This window comes from Podarcis muralis, chromosome 16 (genome assembly GCF_964188315.1).
Source record: "Podarcis muralis chromosome 16, rPodMur119.hap1.1, whole genome shotgun sequence".
Taxonomy (NCBI): domain Eukaryota; kingdom Metazoa; phylum Chordata; class Lepidosauria; order Squamata; family Lacertidae; genus Podarcis; species Podarcis muralis.
The window spans coordinates 33,433,075-33,445,118 of NC_135670.1; the positions used below are offsets into that span (position 1 = coordinate 33,433,075).

The following is a 12,044-nucleotide window of genomic DNA, read 5'->3' on the forward strand; positions in this document are numbered from 1 at the left end:
CGACTGATAGTATGCCACTCTGGGAGCCTTTTTGGCTGAAGAGAGGGATACAAATGCTCTAAAAAAACAACAGCGCTGTATGGCCTTTAACCAAGCCAGTTGCTCTCTCACTCAGAATCCAATACAGTCCACAGGCTTCTTTTAATAAACTGGTTTGCATTTAAGATGCCAGAAACATATCTGTTGCTTCTGCTGCTTCATAGGGTTATTGTAAGCGCACTTTTTCTAGAAAAAGAAGTGCCGGTACTCATGAAGTTGTTATGGTAAGTGTCACACTTTTTAACAAACAAAAAAGAGGTGCCAGTACTGCATAACCTTGAGTAAACCCTAAAAAAAAGAGCACTGGTTATTGGGAAGATAAGTCTGGGGGAATGGGAATGGGGAGAGAGTTAGGAATGGCCCTCTGAGCTCTGAGAAGGAATGGCTGTGGGGATAAGGCCTGTGCCAACACTCTCCCTGGCCACGGTTAAGCAAAGTGGAAGGAAGAGGCAGGATGGGTGGAAAACATGAACGCACGCTCCCAGGGCTCCTGACGCAGCTCTACAGGTGAAACTCGAAAAATTAGAATATCGTGGAAAAGTTCATTTATTTCAGTACACCATAATCATCACAATTATAACAAATAAAGGCTTGACATATCTCGCTTTGCATGTCGTGAGTCCATCTCATATATTAGTTTCAGCTTTTAAGTTGAATTACTGAAATAAACGAACTTTTCCATTATATTCTAATTTTTCGAGTTGCACCTGTAGTTCAAGGGGAGCCACAGGTGAGGAACATTCCCATGGCTCCCACTGTGGTTCTCATTCAGAGGGAGCCGGTGCCAAATCAGCCGCCGCCTTTACGGGCCTGCCCACTCACGGAATTAATGACTTTAAAAATTAAAAAGCTGGGATTGAGACTTGTGCAGAGCCTGTGTTTGCACAGCTCTATAGAAACTGCTGAGAGTCTATAAATAGAGATGAAACAGTGACCTACTTTCCTTCACTGCCCCCTCCCCCCTCTTCTCCCTCCCATCGCTTTCATCTAGGTGCACATTTGCCAGAGGTTTTTGTTCAATTCACATATAAAAGGAGTGGGTGGGAGGGCTTGATGTCTTTGAGCTCAACAGCAACCTGAACCGAGTGAGTTTTTAAAAAAAAATTTAAAGGGTTGGAAACCCATCTCTCTGAGCACCAACACAGCCAACCGCATGGGTTTTGTTTTCATCTGTCTCCCTAGCCCAACTCCTTTGCACACTCAGGAGATAGCAGCTTGGAACATGGAGAACCACGTCTTCGGCCAGGATCACTGGTTATTTTTAAACACGTGTGCAGCTTTGCAGACAATGCGAAAGAGCAGATCTGACTCAAGAACTGGAAATGGTAAGAATGCAATGCCCTGGTCGCTTGGGGGTGGGAATCAGGCGGCTGCGACTCCAAGAGCCTGATATTCAGTCTCCTTCAGAAAGCACCGGCACGATCCAAATATCAGGGGTAATTCAAGCTTTCACTACTGACGAGACAGCATTCTGACAACACTCCACTAACATTTCACTAGGTATTTATTACCTAGCAACGGTCTCAACTTTTACGGTTCAGAGCTTTCAATTCTACTCCCCTTTCCAGATTCGCAGGCTTCCTCTAAAGACATTCTCTTCTTCCTGTATACAGATGGAAAACTGAGGCTGGCTTTATCCCTCAGTGAGCTCCTGGCTTAGTTGAGAGGCTTCCCGTAGCCAAACAACAACAACAAGCACCCTCCGCTCCATTCATGGGAACACAAGCCCCAATGTGATGCTGCCTCTCCTTCACTGTCCATAGCAACCAAATGAGCCAAGGGAGAGCCTTCTCATAATACAGGAGGGAAGTTTTAAAAAGGCCTCTTTTGCTTGGAAAAGGAAGCAGCTGGGAGTCAAGTGGCAGCAGCATATATCACAAAGATGAATGGAAGGAAAGAAACCGCAAATACATAGTATTCAGTGATAATTAACAATGCAGCTCTACACACACACACACACACACACACACACACACACACACACACACAGAGAGAGAGAGAGAGAGAGAGAGAGAGAGAGAGAGAGAGAGAGAGAACTTTTCCAGTTACTGAGTTGTTTGCTGTGAAATATAAAGTATTATACCCAGATGTGGTGCCTACACGACTTTTGGAATTCCCTCCCACTTGACCTTATTTAACATTTCTAAGCTACAAGTATTGCCTGCAAGTCCCTGGAAGCACAAGTCAATTAATAAAAAAAATTGTTAAAGAACAAACTGGCAGCCATAAAACGATGCCCTAAATGACAGTGTGCCATAGCAGATCAAATACCGGAATAGAACCATGGAGATCTTGGTTCAAATCCCCATTCGGACATGAAGGTCTTTTAAGTGGCAAATAACTCCCTTAGCCTAACCTATCTCATAGGATTGTAAAGCCTGAACAAGACCTCAGAGGGCAAAGATGCTAAATATTCACCTAGATCAGGAACACCGGAAAGCCACATAGCGGTGGAGGCACTGGAGAGCTTTACAATACAACATCTTAAAGTGGGGTAGCTAAATCCTTTAAATCCTTTTCCAGCAATTGATTCCATATCTCATGATTTGTGCAGAAGTAGCAAACAGGGACAGGATGGGGAGCTGCTGTGTTGAGCTATGTAAGGCACTGGAGCCCCACCTCAGCGCTGCTGAACCCCCCCATGACACTGACAACATATTTTTGTTCTTTTACCTCCCAACAATCACAAGGACCAGCATTTTGCTTTTAATAAAACCCAGGGAGGCCAAGAATGTTAACTTCCACACCAGGCACCCAAACTGTGTCTGTGTCTGACAAGGTGAGAAATGCGAGGAACACCGATGAACCTGTGGAGGACCAAATGAATTTCAGCCTCATGTTTTAATCTAGGGTCTCTGGGGTGGGTGGGGAGGTGGGTTTCAACTCACTTCCATGAGCGTCTCCTCTGGTAGCTCAGGTGCCTCAAAGGTGACTGCTCCCTCCAGGTTGGCAGTGATGGGGTCGGCAAAAGTATATCTGACGCCTGATGGGGCTTCGAGCACATCCCCGCCAGCGCTCATGATGAAGTGCCGCCCGCTGAAAGACCCTCCCGAACTGTGAGAGCTGGAAGATCCCACTAAAAGGGTTGAAACAGAGAAGCAAAAGTTACCTAGATGTGACTCTTCGGGCCAAAGGAGAAAAACAAACACACACAGTTTAATTTATTGATTCAGATTAAGCTCCAGTTTAGGGCTCATCCAGGATTCCTTTTGTGCCATGTTTCTGAATTTCAGGAATTTTGGGGAAACCTGAATTTCCGCTTGTTCTGAATCAGCATTAAAGAGCAGGTTTTCCTGGAGAAAGTTAGATGGGGTGCACTCAGACAAGGAGCTTTGAAGCAGGGCGAAAGGTAAGTGTGGATGAGCCCTTAATTGTGACATTTTAATCCTCAGCTATCCTTATTAATCCCTTTCCACCAAGCAAAGTCCAAACACAGCCTTATTTCATAGGACTATCATCCCAATGACAATGAGAATGGCAGTGCTTGCAAGCAGAGCTCCATGTGAGCAGGAGCTTCGTTTATGGTGCTTCTCCTGAAATAAAAATAGTCTCCATGTGTGCACCAGTACTCCAGGGCGCACCCAGAACTTAGTGAAGCTTTTGAGTGGGGCAAATCCCCAGAGCTTCCTTAGATCTCAAAAATTCACTTTTTTTTTTTAAAAGGAAGGTGTCTGTATAATCACTAGCTGAAGATCTGTGACATAACAGGGAAGCAAGTTTGTCTGGTGGCTCAGAGTGTGTGTATGTGCATGTGAGACACTAGACTCTTTGTTCCTAGAATACACACATCCCTAAGTTAGGACACAAAGCCAGGACAGTAACTATGAAGAAAACTCCAATTTCCTTCTGGACAGCCATATCAAGATGGCAGGTAGCACTCATTACCTGAAAACATTCTGGTCCTGGTGGTCTGCGGTGGGGTTGTCCCACTGGGAGGGGAACCAACAGTAAAGACCACTGGGGAAGGGCTTGCAGAGCCACCATCTCTGGCCCCAGAGTGTAAGTTTCCTCCACAGACAGCAGAAGGAGCTATGAAGAAAGAATGGCAAAAAAATTGGCTTGAGTTAAGATATTATGAGAGCCATAAAAGATATCAAGATAGAAACACAGTCAGCCTAGAAGTTAAGAGTGTTGGTGGGACTAAGGTTCAAATCCCCCAACTAAGCCATGAAGCTCACTGGGTGTTTGAGCCAGTCACTTGCTGTCTCTCAGCTTAGCCTACCTCTCAGGGCTGTTGTCAGGATATTATGGATTTGTGGGAGAGGGTGAGGGAAGAGAACCCTGTGTATAGCTCCTCCAATTCTAGTAACTAAAAAAAGGAGCACAACAAAAAAGGAACCCCAGAGTTTCCTATCTCCCCATACCTGTGATTTCCATGGGCTTCTCATTGTTTAAACTGTCATTGCTTCCAGCTTCCCCAAAAGCAGCTTTGAGGAGGAGATCAGTGAGGCGACCGGTGCTGAGAGACCTGGAGGATGGAGAGAAGCAAGACAAGTGAATGTGAGGGGATGGACGGACGCACAGGTGTTGTGGATTTCTGCTCCCTAATGGCTGGTTGCAGTGAAAATTGCAGTGGCCTTTAAAGAGGGGCCAAAGGCCTCTCTAGAACAGGCATCCTCAAACTTGGCCCTCCAGCTGTTTTGGGACTGCAACTCCCATCATCCCAAGCTAACAGGACCAGTGGTCAGGGATGATGGGAATTGGTAGTCCCAAAACAGCTGGAGGGCCAAGTTTGGGGATGCCTGCTCTAGAACATCAAGCCTGCAGGCCGGGAGGGCTCTATCTTAGGCAAAATGGAGCCCACCTTAGCTGGCAAATGCAAACTGGCTGGCTGGCTGGCTGGGGAGAGGTCTACTGCATGTTTGGAATGCAGCTCAGCCTCAGCCCCCAAGAGGGTAGATTTGCAAGGGTTGCCTCAGACCTGCCAATGAGGCACCAGATCTGGGTTGCCAACTCATGAGGTAACCCATCAGCCTGAGCCTGATGGAAACTGCAGTCTAAAACATCTGAAGGATGCCAGCCTGGAAAAGACTGCTCAATTGTTTTTTTTAAAAAAGCCAGGGTCTTAGAGCACAGGTGGGCAATTTGCAGCCTCCTTTTATGCAAGACCCCCCCCCCAAGTCCTCCTGAAACTGTCCCGTTCTCCTGTCCCATCAGAATTCCTCCCTTCCTATCTATTATTCCTGGCTTCAAAAAAACCCCGCTCCCCACCTATTTTTCCTGGGTAGTTTCAGAACAAACGGAAGCAGAAAGCTCGTCACTTGGTTTTTCGATAACAGTAAACAAAATTGATGTATGTAGTTTTGAAGATGTAAGACCGTTAGTGACAAACTGGTTGCAACACCACCAAGGAAATGATGTGTTGAAAATAGATAAGAAAACTGGATTTAGTACAGAAATTTCAAGGTTTGAAAAGGAATTATTGGAAAATAATGTGAAGTTACTTTCAAAAATGTATAAATTGTTGCTAGAGTGGCATACTAAGGACGAAGAAGTTGAATCAGTAATGATAAAATGGGCACAAGACACTGGGCACAATATTCAATTTTCATCTTGGGGAAAATAATGGAGGGAAGACTTAAAATTTACAGCATGCTTTGTGCTGAAGGAAAACTACATGAAAATTATGTATTGGTGGTATTTAACACCTGTAAGACTAGCAAAAATGTATAGAACTGCTTCCAGTGTTGGCTGGAAATATGTGGTGGACGTGCAAGACAACTGAAGCATTCTGGGAAATGATTTACAATGAGCTGATTTTTTTTTTAACAAATTAAGAGAAAATAAGATAAGCCGATGAAAAAGAAAGATTGATAATGGTAACAACAGAAGGGCGGAGGGAAGTCAAGAGATTCAGAGAATCCTAAATGAGGAGGTGAATAATGCGTTTGAATTTAAATTTGTTATGTAAAACTTAATAAAAATATATTTTTTTAAAAAATGATGTATGTTTGTTTGTTTTACTTCCCATGGCTTCAGGGAAAGGATTTCCATCCCCTGAAATGTCTGAGAATCGAGAGCCTAGATCAGGCATAGGCAAACTCGGCCCTCCAGATGTTTTGGGACTACAACTCCCATCATCCCTGACCACTGGTTCTGTTAGCTAGGGATCGTGGGAGTTGTAGTCCCAAAACATCTGGAGGGCCGAGTTTGCCTATGCCTGGCCTAGATGAATACCAAGGAATAGAATCATAAATAGATTAGATCTGGCGCTGGACCAAGCCTCCCCATGTTGGGCAATCCAGGATATCATCAGAGGAAATGACAGGAGGAGGAGAGGATGAGAGCAATTATGGAGTCATTCCATTGGATGCTAGCCATTAGTGTGGACCTCTCAGCAGCTAAAGCAGGAAAAGTGTGGCATTTCTCTGGCAAACTAAGCTATGCACCTGTTTAGCCTGCCTGAGACAGCACTTCTTGTGTGCACTTGCTGTGCAAGGAGTGTCTGTCACACGCCTAACTGCTGAGCTTGTGCTCCTCATCATAAGGAATATGGAAAGCTGCCTTATACCGGGCCATGCTAGCTCAGTACTGCCCACTGTGATTGCCAGCAGATCTCTGGGGTCTGAATCAGGATCCTTCCCCTCACTTTATCCCTGGTAACTGACGATACCAGGGGCTTCCTCCGCTGCCAAAGCTTCTCGTTACCAACCACGGTTGCTGGATATAGGGCAGTGGGCCGAAGCACACTCTCTTGCCTTGCCCCACATGTCCAGCACAGGACATTCCCCCCCCCCATTATTTGATAAAAGGAGCCTTCATCCTGTTGCTTCACGGGACCCTATTTGACGCATGGGCAAAGCAGAGGCAGTTGTGGGAGCTGGTGTGTTGCACAAAAGCCATGAGGCACAGGAAAAGGGGACCATGGTGGAGACAAGGATGGAGATGGAGGCGGCGGTTTGAAGCAGGTGAATCATGGAGACGGGAGCCTATAGCCATGGAGGCGACAGGGCTGTAACTCAGTGGCACACAGGAAGTCCCAAGTTCAAGGCTCAGCATCACTACGCAGGGCTGAGAGTCCCCTGCCTGGTCAATGCACACAATTATGAAGCTAGGCGAACCAATGGACTGACTCAGTTTTCTACCTGCCCCTGCTATATCTGACCTTGGGGTGAGGAGATTAAAGGGTTGCTGGCATGTGGAGCCAACGGAACTCCCAGGAAGGGACTGTGAATATGGTTTGCTGGGAATCCTATTTAGCCTGAGAAACAACCACCGCAGGATATTTTGAGGCGCTTTGAAGATTCCTTGATGCGAAATAAAAAAAATACCATTTTTTCGCTCTGTAAGACCCACCTTTCCCCTCATAAAAAGTAAGGGGAAATGTGTGTGCGTCTTATGGAGCGAGTGCAGGCTGCGCAGCTATCCCAGAAGCCTTTTCAGGGCAGCGGGAAGAACACTCCCCCTGCCCTGAAGAGGCTTCAGAATATTTTTTTCCTTGTTTTCCTCCTCCAAAAACTAGGTGAGTCTTATGGTCTGGTGCGTCTTCTAGAGCGAAAAATACGGTATGTGGATGCAAGGAGAGTGGCAAATCAGCATCAATCCCCCCCAGCCCGGCCCATCATAACAGCAAAACTTGTCGTGTGCATTGCAAATGCCTTTCTGGTCAGCTTCGTACCTGCCCTTGGCTTCTTCCATAGGCCTCAATCCTAGGCCTGCCTGCTGGCAGTGGAAATGGCCCATGTCCTTCAAGTCTGGCAGAGTCTTGTTCCTTGTCGGGATCATGACGCCCTGGTGCGCCAGGAGGGCGAGCAGGTTTTGGGAGCTTGGGGTTTTGTTGAACTCAAAAGGAGGCATGACCTATTATTTTTTATTATTAAAAACAAAAAGTGGGGGAGGAGAGGAGAGAGGTGGTTCACTAGTGTTCAGCGTGAGAGAGTCACTGTTTGCACCATGGCTTATCTCTGCCGCTATTAATAAAAGCCCCCACCCACCCCATACTCACATAAACAGTCATTAAATGCAATCACAAACAGGGGCTGCATCTACTACCCCCACCATTTCATAACATTGCCCTCTGCACAACCTCCTAAGATCAGTGGGCACCCAAACCTCTCCCCTCACACACTTTAAAACATGGGGATATATTTTCCTGCTTGTTGTGGCAACTGTCATGAGCTGCGCTAGATAACACACGGTTTTTAACTGCATTTTTAATTGCGTCTTTTAGTTCTTATATTCCGTTACATTGCAATGCAATTTGAATTCCATGGAATATCATTTAAAATACAACAATAGCGAAACACAATACAATAAATATGGGACACAAAAGCGCTATTAAAAATAAATGTGACTGTTTAATATGCCTGCACCTGATGTTCATTTGCGAATCTCTGTCCTAGATTTACAGCTTTAGGAGACCACAAGCGAGAGCCCATTGAGGGCGGGGGGGAAAACAATACCTTTGTTGGAGAGCCCATTATGGTTGGCAAGGGGCTCCTCTGCATAAACTCAGAGAACTTTGGCGAGGACCTCAGTGGGCGGCAAGGTTGCAGGCCGTGTGTCTGTGCTGGCTGGCCTGCGGCGGCCTGGTTGAAATGGGGAACCAGAGGATCAGAGTACTGCTTTGTAATCTTCTGCCGGCAGGAATGCAAATCTGACAGGTTGGGAGCACTGTGGAGACGGGAGCCCATCCCTCGAGGGGAAGGGTCAGGCACTGAGGCACCTGGAGGGACGAGAGGGGAAGCAGGATGCCCAGAGTTACGCATCAGTAAGAAAAAATGGCAAGGGAAGGGCAGAAATCTCAAGATAGTGCCAAGGGCAACCTACCAGGTATGGGCACCCGACTTCTCATCTCTGTTCCAAAGGGAGGAGAAGGGAGAACGGTCTGGTCAGGCTGCTCTGGAATTGTTCCAACTGAAAAATTAAAAAGCACATCAATGCACTGACAGACAATAAATTGAATGCTCCCTATAGCAAACATTTCGTTTAGATTACTTATAGCAATATTGCTGTTGTTTTTAAAATCAAATTGGGGCACCGTTATACCATTCAAACTTCTGGAAACCTTCATAGGAAACAATGAGGTTTTGTCAAGATACAATTAGTCAAAGGTTCATAAGCTCGCTTAGGTTATGAGTGCTTTCAGATGTTCGAAGCAAACAGTAAAGCTGGTTTATATCAAGTCAAATCATTGGGACATCTAATTCGAAACCTCGCATTCTTGGTTTCTTTTTGAAAGGAACAAAAGTTTTATTTATTCCAGCAAGCTTTCAGTTGAAGACTTCTTACACCTGTTTAGTTTGATTATGGAACTTTGATATTGCTGCATTTTGTGTTATTTTTATCTCTTTATATTTCACAGCAAACAACTCAGTAACTGGGAAAGTTCTCTCTCTCTCTCTCTCTCTCTCTCTCTCTCTCTCTCTCTCTCTCTGTGTGTGTGTGTGTGAGTGTGTGTGTGTGTGTTAGTAAAAACAAAAGTATAGGAGCTGAGGCCTTCCACTTGTGTTGGACTCCAACTCCCATCAGCCCCAGTCAGTGACGATGGGAGATGGAGTCCTGCAATACACAGAGGAGTGACAGACCCCACCCCCACCCCACAACCCTGGTATAAATAAACATATATAATAGCTCAGCATAGTCTGCTGTGATGGCTTCTTCTTTTCCTGAGCTCTCCTCCTGAGATCCTTTCAACTGAGATGATAGGAATTGAATTTTGGACCCTCAACATGGAGAGCATTGTGGTACCTCTCACTGGCAGTCCCTCCCTTAAACCATTGTCATTTTCAAACAGTTCCCTCTCAGTCCTGGGGAGGAACAGGCACATATGGGACCAAGTATAGTTAGGACACTTCCAAACCAGAGTCACTGCTCTAATTATGCTACTATATCTGCATTCACCCACAAAATGCTGGTTGGAATTAAGGAAAGTGTGCAAACACACACACACACACACACACAAAAAAAAAAATTGCTGAAGTTTCTAGAATCTGGAATATGCAAACCCAATAATTTACCTTGTGGGGATGGCGTGTAAGGCTTCGCGCCCCCAAAGGAGAACCTTCTGGAGGTTGGGACAGCTCCATGCTCCCCAGCAGCAAAAGGAGGGGAAGGGCTGGCCTTCATGAAACCAAGTGGGCTGTTGCTGCTGCTTGATCTTCTGACTGTTCCGGACCTAATGGGAAGGGATTTGATCTCTCATTATTCCACGGAGAACATAGTAGGCAGACAAGATTTTAAGAAAAGCAAATGGTGAACAAGCTCAGAAGCATAGGAAGGCACAGAGTCAGGCCAATAGTTCACTCATCTAGCTCACTCATTTCTGTACTGACTGGCATCAGCTCTCCTGGGCTTCAGGCAGGGGACATTACCTGGAGAGGCCAGGGACTGAAGCTGAGATCTTTTTCATGATTGAATGCATGCCTCCATGGCCGGAAACAGTAAAGCTTCCTTCCGCCTTAAGGAGGAGGTGGTTTTGCTGGCATCACTGGCCAGGCCAACCAATCTGGTTGGTCTGGGGGTGTGGTCTGCCCATTAAAGGCAGGACACAGCCAGGAGATCTCTCTCTTTCCTGCTTCCAGCTGCTCTGGTTTTCCCACCCTCCCACCCTTGTAAGGTTTTCATCTCTTTTGAGCTTGCTATGGACTTCGGTTGGTTGCCGTTGAGGGGCCTGGTAGGAATTTTTCCACTTGGTTTTCGCCTACCTCATAGCAAATTGTCACAACTTTTAAGGTTTGGCGGTTAGGCATTGGAATATTTCTGGAGAAGAGAAGAGGGGAGGTAGCGCCATCACTTCCCCGCATATTGAAGGGTATTAGGATTCGGGGGGGGGGGGTGGCCCTGTCCAAAGCCTAGGGAGCTGAGGACCTAAGGCACGACCCCTATCAGTGACCCCCGGGGGAGCTCCTAGTTGATGTGCACCAGCAGGACTTCCCCTACTGGTGGTTAACCCTTCCTGGACTCCTTACAGATGGGCTGGAGTCAGATATAGTTGGTTAGATCTAATGCCTAAGCCAATACCGCTCATCATCTGTAACCAATAAAGTTGTGGCCTTTTTAGCCCATTAACCTTAAATATTTGAGTCATGTGTCTTTATTCTACTAGGGGGGGGGGGTCGGGACCTTGCCACGCAACTTTTCTAATGCTGTAAATCACCTTGGGATTGTCAGATGAAGGGCGGTATAATTAATAATATTATTAATAATAATAATAGTAATATGGAAAGCATGTGCTCTACCTCTGAGTCTTGCCCCTACAGAATCATATCAATAACATCCACAAGTCAATGGGAAAAATGGGCCTGAGACCCATTGAACCTGCAACACTACAAAGTGGCGCGACCAATGACAGAGGTGCAAGAGAGGCTTTAAAAGGGGGGACAGGGAGACATTTGCAGCAGACACAAGAAATGCCATCTTAGTTCTTTATTTCCAGATGAAAGACAGTCACTGAAATATTGTAACACTCATGTGACACCAGACTTCGCGGCTGCTCGGCATGAGATGCTTTTCATAAAGGCCAATGTGGAAGACCTAAGATGGAACTGACAAGACGGGTTCCGTGGCAACAGCAGCAGCCTGATTGGAGAAGAATCAGGGCGAAAGCCCTCTGAGCTGATGTCTCGGAAAAGGATATCAGGAAGAACAATCCAAAGGATGCTCTTCACAACAGGTTTATGTTTTGGTTTATTTGTTTACACTTCTTGACAGCTTTTGCTCTAGATCCTTCAGGGAACAGCACAAACCTCAGTTGTTTTTCCAAGTCCTTCACTCTTTAACAGCTGCAGCAGGAACACAACCACAGCAAAAGAACAGAACAGATAGATTCTCGGAGCAGAAAAGCATCACGCTGATGGCAGCCTCTGTGGTTGCACTGAGAAGGCAGACCACAGCCTCAGAAAGCTGCTGTTCAAATGCAGCTAGCACACTGCGGTCCCCTTGGCAATTCGGGCTCAGACTGATGTGCATTGTCTCCACCCAACTCCATTGGCAACTTGGATAGCAGCATCGCACCGGCAGGGGCCATCAAGAGCCTGTTGGCTGGCAATGGACTGGGGTCTAAC

The 12,044-nt window shown here is 46.2% G+C and overlaps 1 protein-coding gene across 2 annotated transcripts in view; it reads right to left on the reverse strand.

The window, feature by feature from the left end:
* ULK1 (unc-51 like autophagy activating kinase 1) overlaps window positions 1-12,044 on the reverse strand; it is a 113,579-nt gene that overhangs the window by 11,679 nt on the left and 89,856 nt on the right. For both annotated transcript variants that reach the window (XM_028709083.2, XM_028709082.2), the window contains 7 exons: window positions 9,999-10,156; window positions 8,809-8,895; window positions 8,442-8,704; window positions 7,658-7,839; window positions 4,404-4,507; window positions 3,925-4,068; window positions 2,928-3,115 (listed from right to left, as the gene is read on the reverse strand). In XM_028709083.2, coding sequence (XP_028564916.2) covers window positions 2,928-3,115; window positions 3,925-4,068; window positions 4,404-4,507; window positions 7,658-7,839; window positions 8,442-8,704; window positions 8,809-8,895; window positions 9,999-10,156 — 1,126 coding nt within the window. The remainder of the gene's footprint in view (window positions 1-2,927; window positions 3,116-3,924; window positions 4,069-4,403; window positions 4,508-7,657; window positions 7,840-8,441; window positions 8,705-8,808; window positions 8,896-9,998; window positions 10,157-12,044) is intronic.